The sequence below is a fragment of the Cricetulus griseus genome, chromosome 6 (genome assembly GCF_003668045.3).
Source record: "Cricetulus griseus strain 17A/GY chromosome 6, alternate assembly CriGri-PICRH-1.0, whole genome shotgun sequence".
Lineage (NCBI taxonomy): Eukaryota > Metazoa > Chordata > Mammalia > Rodentia > Cricetidae > Cricetulus > Cricetulus griseus.
Window position 1 is genome coordinate 147,238,523 of NC_048599.1, and position 16,009 is coordinate 147,254,531.

The 16,009-nt window shown below is 41.8% G+C and overlaps 1 protein-coding gene across 1 annotated transcript; it reads right to left on the reverse strand.

Annotated features, from left to right (window-relative positions):
* Window positions 1-664: 664 nt before the first annotated feature.
* Window positions 665-11,642, reverse strand: LOC100752240 (N-acetyllactosaminide alpha-1,3-galactosyltransferase-like). Its single transcript, XM_027423674.2, is given in 7 exon segments — window positions 665-1,160; window positions 1,162-1,350; window positions 5,650-5,728; window positions 5,731-5,786; window positions 7,175-7,228; window positions 10,615-10,647; window positions 11,566-11,642. Coding segments are annotated over 7 exon segments (984 nt in total).
* Between the last annotated feature and the right edge of the window lie 4,367 nt (window positions 11,643-16,009).

A 16,009-nucleotide genomic window follows, 5' to 3' on the forward strand; every position in this document is an offset into this window, starting at 1 on the left:
TCTACATATAAGTCATCCTAGATAAAAGAGATAACAGCAGACCAAAGAAATTATTCTACCCCAGTCTATCTTAGTGAAGCAGAGAGTTTATTGATGTTACTTAAAGAAGCATGGACAATTTATGGTCTAGTTATACTGACAAAAGCCTCTTCCTTTTTCACCAACCATGAACCATTTATGTATCTTGGGGGACAGGAATGAGCCTCATGAATCTCATGACGGAAAGTTAATGGGCTCTATCATGTGAGGGTCTCAAAAATGACCACAGCTTCTCTGAGTCAAGATAGCAATGACTATGTACTGAAGAAAGCAGCCACAGACCATGGATCTCATCAACTGGGATATTTAGTTTCCTTTTCTAGTTCCAGAATCTATACTGTTCCATCATGAGCTAACACATTATGTTTGCAACATTCACACAAGATGTGAAATTACCACCTCTCCATCTGCTTCTGGCAGACTCACTCTGGGTGTACTTTATCTCTTATTACATCCTTCAAGATGAATGTGAGCTGAAGATGAGTTCACTGTTGGTTGGCTTGCCACTTAGTAATGAAGCTTTATTGTTAAAATATGTCAGGTACTAATTTTCCAGGGTAACTGATACTCTTCAGAAATTGAATTAGAAATTCAGAAATATGAGGAAAGGGCCATAAAATTATACTTACTGTCTAAGATATTCATAATGCTTAAAATTCCAAGAAAGTTTAACAGTCTCAATATCATCAGTCTTAGCGTTACGTGAATCCCAGCAAAATTCTGGCGACAAGATTTTAGTGGGTTTATGGAGAAAGAAATACTTGTTTAAATGGCTTTCGTCATGCCAAACTGCTTCGATATTATTTTTCTTATCATTCATAATCCCTTTGGCACACTCTTTAGTAATCTTGAGGACCTGCGAGGCTGTACCTCCAAAAACAGCAGCATGGTAATAAAAATCTCCCTTCCCCTCTGGTATGTAAGCTTCTGATGACACATTTCTTTCATAAGGCACGTCTTTGGGGCTTTTCTTATACCAATAGCTATGTAACTGAGCTATGGAGTCTCCCAGGGTCTCCAAACCGTAGCTGTCTTGGAATGTCTGATTCACATCCATGCAGAAGACATAGTCAACCTCATTCTGTATGTGCTCTGTGATGTGCTCACTGATAATCTTCATGCATCATACTGATGTCTTGCCACCTCCTCTCCCGTTTAATCTTAAAAATTTTAAACGTCCGGAGACGATTCAGAGTTATCAATGCCATATAGGCAAAATCATCCAACATGACATAGATGACGACCCTCTGGTCGACCATGAAGAACGTATTAGCAGATGCCAGATAGCTTCCCAAGTAGTACCAAACGTAACTGCAAAATAAATACAAAGCAGTTGAGTTTCATCCTCTGGTTTTGGTAGAACATATAGTCTCAATTGCCTGGTCCTAGCTTATCTAGCAAAGCAACTAAGCAACCAGATAGCCAACTCCATCTTAGAACCTCAGACTCAAAGTCCCCGGTGCTAGCCAGACAGGGCCGGGCCCTGGGAAGCTCTGGGGTTCAGGATGTCGGGCACCAAGTGAATGGGAGGGGTTAAGGAAGTCCACGAACGCCTAAATAAAAGAATAATAGATATTTATTTGGGGAGCACTCACACAATGTAGCTAAAGAGTGCTCTGGTCTTCTGCCCCTGGAGGCACTGGAGGCCTCGATGCAGGATGCTCAGACCACCAGGTCCCAAAGATAGAGCCAGATCCCTCCTCTACCTTATAAGGAATCATGTCTGCACACCAAAGCCACACCCTAAGGCCGGTACCTCAAATCTTTTGGTGGAACGAATTCCCACTAGTCTCTTTGAGCAGTATAGGAGAAAGTGACACTAACAAGGTCTACAGATCATGGAATGGAAGAGGGGCTCTTCGTGAGAAGGAATGAAAATTAGTGTGGGAAGGAGGCTCATTCTGGGCTGTGTGCAAAGTGAAAGCCAGAGTTCAGGGTTGCAGGGTCAGTCAGCAGGGAATGTGAGGGGTCTCTGCCCAGCTTCTACAGCTCTGCCTTTCTATGCATAGTTGGTGTTCTGTTGCCTGTGTTATTCTGTATTGTGAGCCTTACTGTGGTAGCAGAATCACTGGCCTGGAAAACATTTTCTTACTTCCACTCTTAGAAACCAGGAAGAGAATCTCGGGGTAATGAAAGTTTGGAAGAGGAAAGGTAGCCATTTGGGGCTCCACTCCAGTAAAGCTTATGTAATCTTTAGAAATAAGTCCTGGATACTAGTCTACACTTTGAGAAATAGGCTAATGATAAATCATAACTAACCACCAGGAGAAAATGTTGCAGTTCATCACATCTAATTTATTTGTGAAGTATGAAAAGTATCATTGAAGTCATTGTACTGGCTGGGTGCTGTCAATCAACCCCAAGGGAATCCATATGAATTGGAGTAGAACAATTTTAAAAGGGAGGTCTATTCATTTGAGCACTTACAGCCCTGATGTGGTATCAATTAAGATGGAGTAGTCACCCAGTCTCATTAGTAACTACAAATGAAAGCTGAGTCCAAAAATTAGAGACAGACTTGAGGTCACACACACATGATGTCGCACTGTCTTCCTGGATCTTTGCAGTATGTTTCTTGGTATCACTGCCTCATAACTTCTCTGTCCTCAAAATAATCAGCAACCAAACTGTCTTAGGCCATTACTGTCATTCATGGTGACCTTGGAGTGCTCTCTCTTAAGCAAGATCTGCCATCATTTTTATTCCCCATTTCTACCTCAAGTTGTCTTTGTCATTTATTCCCACAATCATGTTCACTTCACCCAAACACATCTTGTCCTCTCAAAGGTATATCTTCTCTCTTTGCAAAATGTAGAACAAATGGTTTCCGATAAAACAAAAGTTTCTACTTTTGAATGCTATTAGATTTACAGGAAAGTTTCACTGTACCCTAGAGAAGTCCCCATTTATACCATCTGGCTATTCTTAGCACCCTCTGCAGCCACTGTGCTTTTGTCAAAATGAGGAGATCGTCAGCTGTAATTTACTATTGGCTAAACTATAGATTCCATTCTGATTTCCCAAATTTTATCTCGTAAGAGTCACTTCAGTTGTCCTGATTCAGCCCAGGCACACAGTGGCCTCAGCCCTGCCAGCTGCCTGCTCTCCTCTGACCTGCATCTGTTCACGTCAGAACACCTGTGGTTCTGAAGATCTTGGTCAGGTATTTGTCACCGTCTTTCTTTCTTTCTTTCTTCCTTCCTTCCTTCCTTCCTTCCTTCCTTCCTTCCTTCCTTCCTTCCTTCCTTCCTTTCTTTCTTTCTTTTTTTATTAGTTCAAGTTAGGGAACAAGCTTGTTTCACATGTAAGTCCCTTCTCCCTCTCCCTCCCCTCACCCCCATCTCCTCCCCCCCCCAACCTACCCCCACCCCATCCACCCTCCACTCCCCAGGCAGATAGGGCCCTCAACAGGGGCTCTGCAAAGTCCACCAAATCTTCCTGTGCTGGGCCTGGGTGGGCCCTTCCCCATGTGTCCAGGTCCAGAGTGTATCCTTTCACGTGGGATGGGCTCTCAAAGTCCCATCTTACACCAGGCAAAAGTACTAATTCACTGCCAGAGGCTCCCTGGAGTGCAGAGGCCTCCTTATTGTCACAGTTTTTCTTAATCTGTTTCTTTTTTCAAGGGTTTGTCAATTCTATTGACCTTTTGTAAAGGACTAATTTTGAACTTCAATATTTATATTTTTTTATTTTGCTTGTCTTAGGTTGTTTGATCTTCTTTATCCAGTTTCTTAAAATAAAGGTTAGATTATGTATTCATATCTACATATGTATGTGCATGTATGGTGCTGGAGTTGAAGCCCAGGGACTTATGAGACCCCTCACTTTTCCCCCAAGACAGAATCACATGGAGTGCCAGGCATGCATGCTTCTAATTGAGCTACAACCTCATCTTGTTATTGGGTATTTAAGAGTGTATCATTCAGATTAGTGAATAAAGTATAATAAAGTTGGATATGGTGGTGCACATGTAAAAAGATTTGGAAAAAGGACTAATGACAGGAGAGAGGAAAACAGGAGGAGATGATGAAGAAAGACAAATGTTGCATGCTTAGACTTCATATGCAGAATTAGAATATAGTGGGTAGGGTGGAAGATAGAATAATGAGAGGTGACTATGAGCATAGTACAATAACATACATGTATGAAAGTGTCATAAAGAAATTAATTATTTTGTAAGCTAAATAAAAAATGGTGTGGTGTTTAATACAATATTCACATATTTGTGAATTTTCCTTATTTCATCCTATAATTGATTTTTAAAAATTATTCCAATGTGATCATAGAAGACATTTGGTCTAATTTCAGTTTTACAATTTATTTATCTTGTGGTCTCAACATGGTCTACCACAGAGAATACATCATTCACCTAGAGAGAATGCTTGCTGCCTGGACTGTTCTATGCAGGTCTTTGTAATATTAACTATGTACTATAAATGAGGCTGTGGGAAGGATGAGACTGGCATCTCTATGTTACAACACTGTTGTTCTGCTAACCCTGAGCAATGATGCTGAGACTGGGCCTGTCTCTCCGGAGCAACATCCCTCGTATGGAGCGGCACGCCTCAGCGGCTGCCTCTGCGCCTCACTGGCAGCTTCAGAGCTCTTCATCGCATTTCAAACATTTGGTACATACTATGAGTCTGAGGACTGTGTACATACATCTGTCCAACTTGATGTGTCCTATACTTGGTCTACACTTTGTGTCTGGCAAATAGACTTCAAAATGTCATGTTTGATTGCAGCATATCCCAATTTCACGAAACCCAAAGGTTCCCCGTCTCTCTGTGTGTGAATATTTGTTGTTTATAGCATTTCAGAAGACAGCAGATCAACACAGGGTCCACACCCTTCTATCTTTAAATGGAAATACTTCATTGCATGTGTTTTCCTTTTTGAGTGGTGGACTTCTATGACTTTGGTTTTCTGTTTGATTAGGAATTCAGCATAGATTTGCTTTTGTTTTTAAGTTACTGGATGATTTTAATTGTTTTTTTTGGGGGGGGTTGTTTTGGTTTGGTTTTTCCAGACAGGTTTTGTGTAGCCTTGGCTATCCTAGTACTCTGTAGACCAGATTAGCCTCAAACTCGCAGAGATCTTCCTGCCTCTTCCTCCAAAACTCTGGGAATAAAGGCATGGCTATATGCTTGGCTTTTTAACTTTATGATTAGTAGTCAGAAAATGTAGCATATAAAAATCCTGATGCATAAAATTGCAGCTACCTTATTTCAGTACATTCCTCTGAAAGTAAATATGCAGAGTTAAGTGAGATTTTCTGAAGGCAATTACTTATCACCTGGGGGTACACAGGAGATAAGAAATTACTGGATTAAGTGCAGAGATAATGAGGAGTGGTTATAACAGAGATATAAACTTCCATTAAGATGATTGGTAAAAGACACATGAAATTATGTTAATATTGGAGGGAAGACCATGAAATCAGATCATAAAAGGAAACTAAGTAATTGAGATGCTTTCGTGTGTACTAAGTAGGAGGTATTTTGAATTACGGCAATAATTGGCTTAGAGAGAATAATTCTAAAGTAGCTTATCTCCCACTTTCTACAATGAAAAGCCTGACTGTAAAGGACACTTGACATTATTACCTACCTTCCCACTGCAAACACAACCAGCCCCACAGTAACTGGGTGCTTTTCATAATACTTTTTCAAGGCTGACTGATTGTGTCAGTCCACACAATTGGAGCTGACCAGTTGGTAGTTCTCATATATTTGTGTATTGAGTTCCTGTCGTATCTGTAAGAAAGACAGAATTTTAAACTAAAACACACCATTGTGGCATCAGGAGGGTTACTGTCAATACCCAATGCCTTGTATCTGAAGGCAGCATCCCGTTGTGTCTAACCCAAAGCCTTGACAGTTCTGATAAACCAGAGAAGCATCATGTTAGAAACAGCCAAATCATCAGGAGGATGAGGCAACCATGGGGTCAAGATCACCATGGGCTACAGATTGAGACTGGGTTTTAAGAAAATCTATAGAAACATAAATAATCAAAGGAAAGAAAGAAAAGAGGGGACTAGAAAGATGGTCCTGCCACTAAAAGTGTGTATTGTTCTTGCAAAGGACCACAGTTTAGTTCCCAGCACTGGGGTGGCTCCCAACCATCTGTAACTCCAGGGGATCCAATGCCCTCTTCTGGCCTCTATGGTCACTACACTCATGTGCATAATCACATCCCCACATGTATATAATTTACACACAAAAAAAGAGAGGGGGAAGGAAAGGGAAGAAGGTGGCGGCAGACCAGACTGTCATGAAAGTATGCGCTTACAGTTAAGAAAACACGAAAAGAAAGCCAGGGAATGCGCATGTGCAGATTTGTCCTGTGCGTAAGATCAGGGCTGTATTGAAGTCCCTTTTCCTGGGCATGAAACCTTCTTCTGTTTTAGAAGTTCCATTCTCACATGGAGAATGGAATTTCCTGGTGACCCTAATCCTCATCACTATTGGAGTGGCACGACTTGGAACGCAAAGCACTTGGGCACATCTAATTATTTGTGCTCAGAATGATGACCAAGTATAATTAGAATATACTTAGGCCTGAAGATTATCAACAATTGTAGTTTGAATGAAGCACTTGGCATAGTGTTTCCCCACACTTTACATGTTGGGGGACTGGTACACTAAGATAGAAACTCATAAGGATGTCAGGGATAGTTAACCGATAGGCCCTTTTATATGTTGGCCTTCACTTTTCACAGAAAACCTGAACCATCTAAGAACTTTCAGTTAGACTTCTTACAAACTTGGGAAGCAGGATTAATGACTGCAAGCAGGCTTATTATTTTATGTACAAGTGTGTTTCATACACACAATAGCAGATTATCTATTTCACTTGATGGAGACAGCTGTAGACAAGCTTTTAAGCAGCAAGATTGCCCAGAATTGGCACTGGGGCCTTGGCCCAGTGGTTGGAACACTTGACGCTTTCTCTGGTGGAGGACTCCAGTCTGCTACCAGCACCACATGGTGGCTGTAACTCCAATTCCAGGGGGTCCAGTGCCCGTTTCCTGCCTCCTTGGCACTCGGCATCCATACTCCCAACACTGCCACTGGAGCCACCTATCAGCATTTATGAATTAACCTCACAGATGCAAGGTTTGCATTCTTACATGTAATTAAACCAGTTTGATGTTATCTGTAGTTCTGACTGGCTTTTCACAGACCTAAAAGAAAGATAGAAAAATTATAAAATTCACAATGAGCAATACTAATGAGTTCCAATAGCATTGGTATGGAAACTGCTTCCCACCTGCCTTCATGGGTTTCCTTGGGTCTCCGACCCACTCATCTAGTTCAGGGAGAATCTAAAGTTCCCTCAGCTTCCTGCCATCTCACTTGCAAGTTTACCTCTGGCTCTGAATTTTCTGGAATTTTGTTTGTTTTATTTGAGTCAGGGTCTTACTATGTAGCCCTGGCTGGCCATGAACTCACAGAAATTGGGCTCCCTAGACTTGCCCTGAGTTTTTGTTATTGTTTTTGTTTTTTAAACAGTGGAAAGAGACCCATTTTCTTTCTTATATGAGCCTTAAACATTTTATTTGCTGAGGAGTCTTCATCTGAGACTTGACAGTAATTTTCATGAGGGTTTCTCTGAGTCCTTCTGTTTCTCTACATGACATTTTCTTGTCATTCTTTTGTGGCTTCTGTTTTTTTGTTGTTGCTGCTGCTGTTTACATACAACTTGAACTTCTCAATGAACTTAACACTTGGATATTCAGCAGCCTTTCTGGAGGACTTGAGTGTTTTATTTATTTATTTATTTTTGATGCAAACAGCACGAGGCTTTATTGCAGTTGTTTAACAAGCTAGCCCCATTAGCTTGGGCCTTTCATCCACCCACCATGGCAGATGGCTGGGGAAAGACGCTGAGAAGCCACGGGATAGAGATCTTATAGGGCAGTATAAGGGGAGTGTCTAGGGGTACGCACAGGCTCAGGCTTGGAGGACTTGCCCTGTGTTGATTGGCCAACTGGTTGTTATGGCCCATAGGCCCTCCCAGGGTGGTTGCTATGCTCTGCATGTCATTGCTGTGCACTTGTTCCTAAAGCACACCCAGAGCCGTAAAACATAGCACCACCAGCTAACTTCTGATTGGTTCCTTGCCACGAGCAGGCATCTGACCTCCTCATGACCAAGGCAAGGTCAGGCAAGCAAGTGTTACTGTCATGGCTGCCAAAATGGGCAGGTATCTGACCTCCTAGTGACCAAGGCAAGGTCAGGCAAGCATGTGCTAGGCTGTTATGGCTGCTGAAATGGGGAGCTGGTCCCTTCATTCCCCCATTTTCTTTTTGGAGATTCCAATCATGGAAATGCTGTCTCTCCAGTGTCCCCATCAGGGAGTGAGAGATATTGGCATTGCCTATGTAAGGGAGTTCATTTTGACTTAGCATTTCAACCAGGGAAAATGGGCGACATATTCTTTCCCATGCTACTTCCTGCTGACTTGGGGACACAGTTAGGGACCCAAGAGGGCTGAAATGCTAGTCAAAAGCAAAAAGGGAATTCAGGCAATGGGGAAGGAGCTGGTTGGCAGACTCTGTTGAAGAGACAGGGGGTGTCCACATCAGCTGGACTGGTTCACATCCACAGCACGTCCAGGGCTCGCAGTCTACTTAGGAACAGCCTGTAGTCAGCAACTGATACTCAGATGTGTCTGCCAGAAGCAGAAACCTGTTTAAGACATCTTTAAACTGGGAACAGAAGTTAAAACTTATTTATTGAAACCCAGAGTGCAAAAAAAAAATAGATTATCTGGATATCTGTTCAAACAGCAGGAACATATTTATAACTTTGAGTCCTAGCAAAACTACAGATTTGGGCTAGAAGCATGTATATTTGTCTGCTGTCCAGAGAGCAGGTATGGATTGGACAGAGGTGCCTTCGGCCTGATGAAAAGCCCTTTAAGTTTATACTTAGATGATAACCAAAATAAGCGTAAATACCTTGAGCTTGTGACTGAACAGTAGGTAGTCACTACTTTATCAGCTACCAAGCTAACTATGGACTTGAGTGTTTTAGACACCATCCAGTAAAGTGTTTAATGGTGAAGTCATTATCTCACTTCCAGGTCCCTCCTGTTTGAAGACTTTATCTCACTAAACCTGTGTGCATTGGCAAGTCCTAACAATAGAGTCACTCCTGGAAGCCCACCATTAAATCCTGTGGCTTCAGCTAGCTCTATCCTCTACCACCAGTGTCCTCAACTCATCACCATCTCTTTCTGGGTTATTGTGATAACTTCCTGACTGGCCTTACTGTTTGAGCTATATCCCCAACCTGGAAGACTGACACCCACATTCATGGGGTCTGGATCAGTTTCATGCTGGTTTCCCAGCTACCAGTCTGGGGACCAAGAGCTCCCCCCTTGTTCAGGTCAGCTGTCTCTGTGTGTTTCATCAGCCTGGTCTGGACCCCTTTGCTCATCACGCCTCCTCCTCTGCAACTGGATTCCAGTCCAGTTTAGTGTTTAGCTGTGGGTATCTGCTTCTGCTTCTACTAGCTGCTGGATGAAGGCTCTAGGATGGCATATAAGGTAGTCGTCAATCTCATTATCAGAGGAGGGCATTTAAGGTAGCCTCTCCATTGTTGCTTAGATTGTTAGTTGGTGTCATCCTTGTAGATCTCTGGAAATTTCCCTAGTGTCTGAATTCTCTTTAAACCTATGATGGCTCCCTCTCTAATGGTATCTCTTATTTTGCTCTCCTCTATTCTTCCCCCTACACAACCTTCCTGCTTCCTTATGTCCTCCTCACCCCCTTTTTCTTCCCTTCTCATTCCCCTAGCTCCCTCTCCGCTCCCCCCAGCTCCCAATATATATGCTCAGGAGATCTTGTCCCTTTCCCCTTCTCTGGGGGACCATGGATGTCTCTTTTAGAGTTCTCCTTGTTTCCTAGCTTCTCTGGCAGTGTGGATTGTAAGCTGGCAATCCTTTACTCTATGTCTAAAATCCATATATGAGTGAGTGCATACCATGTTTGTCTTTTTGTGACTGGGTTACCTCTCTCAGAATGGTTTCTTCTAGTTCCACCCATTTGCCTGCAAATTTCAAGGTTCCATTGCTTTTTTCCGCTGAGTAGTACTCTATTGTCTAAATGTACTTTTTTTTTAAAAAAGATTTTATTATGTTATGTATATGAGTGCTCTATCTTCATGTACTCCTTTATTCCAGAAGAGGGCACCAGACCCCACTGTAGATGGTTGCAAGCCTCCATGTGGTTGCTGGGAATTGAACGCAGGTCCTCTGGAAGAGCAGCTAGTGCTCTTAATCACTGAGCTGGTTAAGAGTCAGCCCCAGCAGGGCCTAAATTCTGCCTTCTGCTGATATATTCTCCTAGTAATTCCCACCCCTCCATCTGATATGGTACTCTTCCCATCTGCTTTGTCTTTGATTCCTGGCATTCCAAATTTAATTATCACCAACGTGTTTGTAAACATGTGTTTGCTGGTTTAGTCTGACTGAAGGAAACATGGATTCATGAGTAGCCCAAGCCTTTCATCCAACTTTGTCCTCAAAGGCAGGTCATACCATATTTTTTAAATAGAAACTTACCAGCACTGATATGTCATCTGCAGTTTCTTTGTACTTAGGAGAAATAAAAAAAAGCACTATATTTGAAATGTATACAAAAGGTTTCCACAAGTCATCTAGCTTTCTTATTAACTAATGTTGCTAAATAAACTACTGGAAGTACATTATTGCTGTCCAGCTAATGTAGTAAACATGATAAGGATCTTTAAATTGGAGCTCATGTCCTATGTATTCACTTTTTCTTTACCATCTAGTGACCGAACTCGTGGCCTTGTTCATGCTAGGCAATGTTCCACCATCAATGTTCCCAACCCTTTTTACAAAACATGTCCACTGCCTCATAATTCTTGGAGACAAATAAATGAAATTAATTCATGTTATTAGTAGAAACTTGTGTATTACATAGGAAGTCTTTCTATTTGTTTCACATTTGTGGAGTGAATACAATATTTTGTACATTAAGTCACCAACAGTAGGCTCTCTCTCTTAAGATATGTCACCTATTTCCAAAAGCAGTTTCTCTTTAACTTTTTTTAAATGAACATTACACTGTCACAGTAAGTGGTATCTTCATACTGATTCTCCTACAACTGTTTTTTTTTTGAGACAGGTTTGTGTGTGTGTGTGTGTGTGTGTGTGTGTGTGTGTGTGTGTGTGTGTGTGTGTGTGTGTCCCTGGCTGTCCTGGAACTCACTCTGTCAACCAGGTTGGCCTCCAACTCTGCCTATCTCTGCCTTCTGAGTGCTGGGATTAAGGGCTATCTCTAGCATTTTTTAAAAAAATCTTTGATATAATTAGAAACAAAGGATGGCGACAGAGGGCTCTATTCATGCAGACCTACTTGGGTATAATTCTTTTATGTTCAGATTGATGCATCTGGATGCTGATTTACTTAAGGGGCAATACTGTTAATTTTCTGACTCACCAGATTCTTACCACATATAAGAATACAACATTAAGTTTCACAGTTACCTGAAATGGTATTCTCTATACAGGGCACACAGAGACATTAAAAGTAATAGCAACCAGATTAATATTTTGTATCTCATTCTTTTCCTGAAGGAAAAAGAAGATAAAAGTTGAATAAGTATAGTGCTACCTAAAGAGTAGATACAGAACAGTGGGAAACCCTGTGTATACAGAGTGAGCTGTGGGGAATGACCTATAGGGAACCCCATGTATACAGAGTAAGCTGTGGAAAATCTTGTTTCTCTGTGGCTTCATCCTAGTGCACTGACTTGCAGTTAAAGCACTGTGGCTCCTTGGATGTCTGTCTACATAAAAACACAGTTGTGTCAGCGGGAATACTCATTTTTTTTAGTTAGATACTAATTAACTGCTTTCATCCAGCCTCAATGCATCTGTATTCTCTAAACTACAAGAGCTTTATACCAGAGGGAAAAAAAGTTAAAAGTCTACTCTCAGCCTAAATCACAATGTGGGCTATCAGTCAAAAGAGCTATTTATGAAAATACTCACCTATATTAGGTTTGGGCTAAGGGCTACCCAGGTCACACTCACCTGCAGCAGCCTCTTTCGCTTTACGCTCTCTCAGCTTCTGTAATGGAATGACAAGATACCCATACTGTGACTGTGAGTCTGAATTCTTCACTTCATCAAAAGAAGTTTACCAAGTACACTTAGCCATTAGGTGCTGCAAGTGGCACATACTGGATGATGGGCCCAACCAAAAGACCAACGCTTTTCCTTTCTCTGTGCACTCAGAAATCAGAGGCAAACTGACTACACACACATATTATGGGCTACTCATCACCAACTACATGTCTTAGGACTTCCATGGTCCATGGAAGGGGGACCCCTATGTGGGCATCATCTCTCCTCAGAGTCCTCACCGTGCTGTATTTCCCTGACATTTACAACTCCCCTAATCTCTTACCTTAGTGTTCCCCTTGAAACCTGCATAATGAGACTTTCCAACTTTGAGTCTATAGACTTATAAATTGTTAAGTCTTTTTAGTCGTTTGGTATTGTGATGATTACAGCAGGAAGAGTACTGGGACTGATGATAGCCTATAGCTTACCCTTCTTCTCAAGAGTAATTGAATATAAAATTGGTTTCCAGTGCTGCCTGGAGGCTCCACATTATAGTTTAGGTTACCATACATTCACCTTGGATTTTAGCCTGCAGTTTACAAGACCTCGCCAAGCATGTAAGGTATCCCTGTAACCCCAGTGCTCATGGAGGCAGAGATGAGCAAGCATATCACTGCAAGCTTTGAGGCCAGTCTAGAATCCACAGTGAGATCCTAGCTCAAAACCAAACAAAAAGGCCTGGACCTGAGTTCCAGTTCCACTACTCACATGGTGGAAGGAGACAACCGATCCTTCCATGTTGTCTTCTGACCTCCATATATGTATACATATACCCTCCACACACATACACAAATAAATGCAATAAGAATGTTCCTCCTCTTTAAAGATGGAGTCTCACTGCATAGCCCCGGCTGGCCAGCAAATCACTTTGTAGATAAGGATGCCTTGAACTCAGAGATCCTCCTGCCTCTCTCTGCCTCATGAATCCTGGGATTGAAGGTGTATGCCATCATGTCAAGTGTAAAGTCTTTTTTAAAAAGTTACAAAATCATGCTGTTTAATCACTCCAAATGAAATTATCTGTGTACAGAAAAAAAACGGCTAGCTGTCACTCAGTTCAGCTGACATTAAGAATAACCTCTTACCAATGATTTTGCCCAGATCACGAAATAATTCCATACAGGTTCTTCATCAGACCCTTAACATTCATGGAGAAGACAGATGGAGAATCTTAAAAGGGAAGATGGTTTGAAGTGGTTGAAAGCTAATCCAATGTGCTAGCTTGTCACTCCATACTTTTGAGTTTTGACTATTCCAGTCTTTGAAATGTGGAGTGTTTTGGTTATTTCAGTCTTTGTGGATGGTGATGTCATCAGTCTCTTTGTGATGAAAGAACCACACTGTGATCTTAACAATTCCTGTGCTGGAGTTTATTTTTCATAATCAGAAGACTGTTTTTTGAATGTTTTTATTTAAACGCATTTGTTCCATCCCTCTAATGCCTTCTGTCTCTCTCCACACTCCCTCTCAAATTCATAATCACCCCTTCTATAAATAAATAAACATATATTTACATGTATATGTCAAATTTACTTAGTGTTGTTTATGTATACACGTGTTTATACATGTACAGGGCTGACCAGTTGGAATTGGGTAACCCAACAGGGAGCTCATCCCTGCAAAACAATAGACCGTCCCTCTCTTAGCAGCTATCACTTGCCTCTAGCTCTTCTTCTAGGGGTGGAATTCGTCCCAGTTCCCCCATCCGTAATAGAATGTTGACTGGTGTTGTTGTTATATAGGTCTTGTTAAGGCGACCACACTATTTTGATCTCATGGACCAACTTCCCTGTCATATCTAGAAGACATTTATCTTGAAGCAGGCATTGCAGTTCTCTGGCTCTTACAATCTTTCTACCCCATCTCCCATGAAGTTCCCTGAGTGTTAAGTAGAGCGGTTGGGGCTGGGGCTGGGGCTGTGTTTTGGCCATTGTGCATCTCTGTAGTAACCACCATCTGTTGAAGAAGGAAGCTAATTTGATGAGTGGTGTGAGCTACATTTATCTATGGTATAACGACACACATTGACGATATACTTAGAAATTAGATTGCTTTAGGAGAAATAGTACCAGGAGGTTTTCCTCAACAGTCTATGACCTATGCAGTCACAGTTGGGCTTACAGAATGAACTCCCTTTATTGAGCAGGCCTTAAATCCAATTAGACAGCAGTTGATTACCCCAAGGTAAAAGTGCCACTGTTGCACCATTGGGAGATGCATTAGTCAGGGTTCTCTAAAGAAACACAATTGATAGAATTGTGTGTGTTCATCCCATTGGTTCTGTTCTTCTAGCAAACCCTAAGTGTCCCAGTCACTGTTCTATTGATCTGAAGAGACACCATAACCAAGGCAACTCTTATAAAAGAAAGCATTTAGTTGGGACTGGCTTACAGTTTCAGAGCTTTAGTCTATCATCGTTGTGGCAGGGAACCTGGAGGTGTGCAGGCAGACATGGTGCTGGAGAAATAGCTGAGAGCTGTATTCTAATCCACAGGCAGCAGGAAAGGTGAGTGACACACTTACTCCAACAAGGCCACACCTTCTCAAATAGTGCCAGTCCCTGAAGACTAAGGATCCAAATATGAAAGCCAATGTGGGGGCATTCTTATTTAAGCCATCACACTGACTAATAGACTTGTCTTTGAGCCATTGTGCTGTTTCATTCAGAAAATCTGTGAATAAGATTTTAGAGCTAGCCGGGCAGTGGTGGAGCACGCCTTTAGTCCCAGCACTTGGGAAGCAGAGGCAGCTGGATCTCTGTGAGTTCAAGGCCAGCCTAGTCTACAGAGTGACTTCCAGGACAATCAAGGCTACACAGAGAACCCCTACCTTGAAAAACCAAAAAAGAAAAAGAAAACAAAGAAAAAAAAAGATTTTAGAGAAGATAAACAAGGACTTTAACAGATTTACTAGAAAACATTGTCAAAATGAATGAACAAGTAGAAATTCTTAGCTAAGTAAGAAAAATTACAAAAACAATTGACATTCTAGAACTTGAAAGCATGTATTTGGGCTAGGCATAATGGTGCATGTCTGTAATTTCAGCACTTGGGTGGTTGAGGCAGGGGTTCTTGGACATTCTGGACTACAGAGTGAGTTTAAGACCAGCCTGTGCTACATAGAAGACCAGTCTCCAAAAAATGAATAAATAAAACATGTGTTTGAGAACCAGGTGTAATGGGACAGATTTATAATCCCAGCACTCACTAAGCCAAGGTAGGGCTGTTGTGGGTTACATAGCAAAACCCCATCTCAAAAAGAAAACGAGCCAAAAAGTACCTATGTGAAATAAAAATATTACTGGATAGAATTAACAACTGACTGAGTCATGAAGAATAAGAGAGCAAATAAAATGTCAATGATAGGTATTTTTAGTAACCCAATAGGAGGTTTCTCTGCGGACACAGCAAGCCAAATCCAGCTGAATTAAATTTAAAGGACCAGGTTTAATCTGAACAAAGCATTCCTGGGTGACTCTCGGGAAAGGGAGCAGGAGAGTAAACACATGGCTGTTCTAAAGGGGGTGGTTTAAATACCCGTAGGGGCACAGGGTGATGATGTGCCCTAAAGTGGTTCCTGCTATGGTAAGCTTTTGGGTGGGGTCTTGGGCCACCACCAGAGGAACTGGGCTTCCAGCGGTTTCTCTGGGAGGCTGGGTTTAGAGGGGGAAGAGTGGAGCCAAGGTGGAACTTTGAACTCAATAGTCAATGCTAATCACTTTACATGAAAAAGAGGACAGTAACTGAGAAACATCTAAACAGAATCCCTGACCTAAGAGATAATTACTAAGAAGTGTAGCATA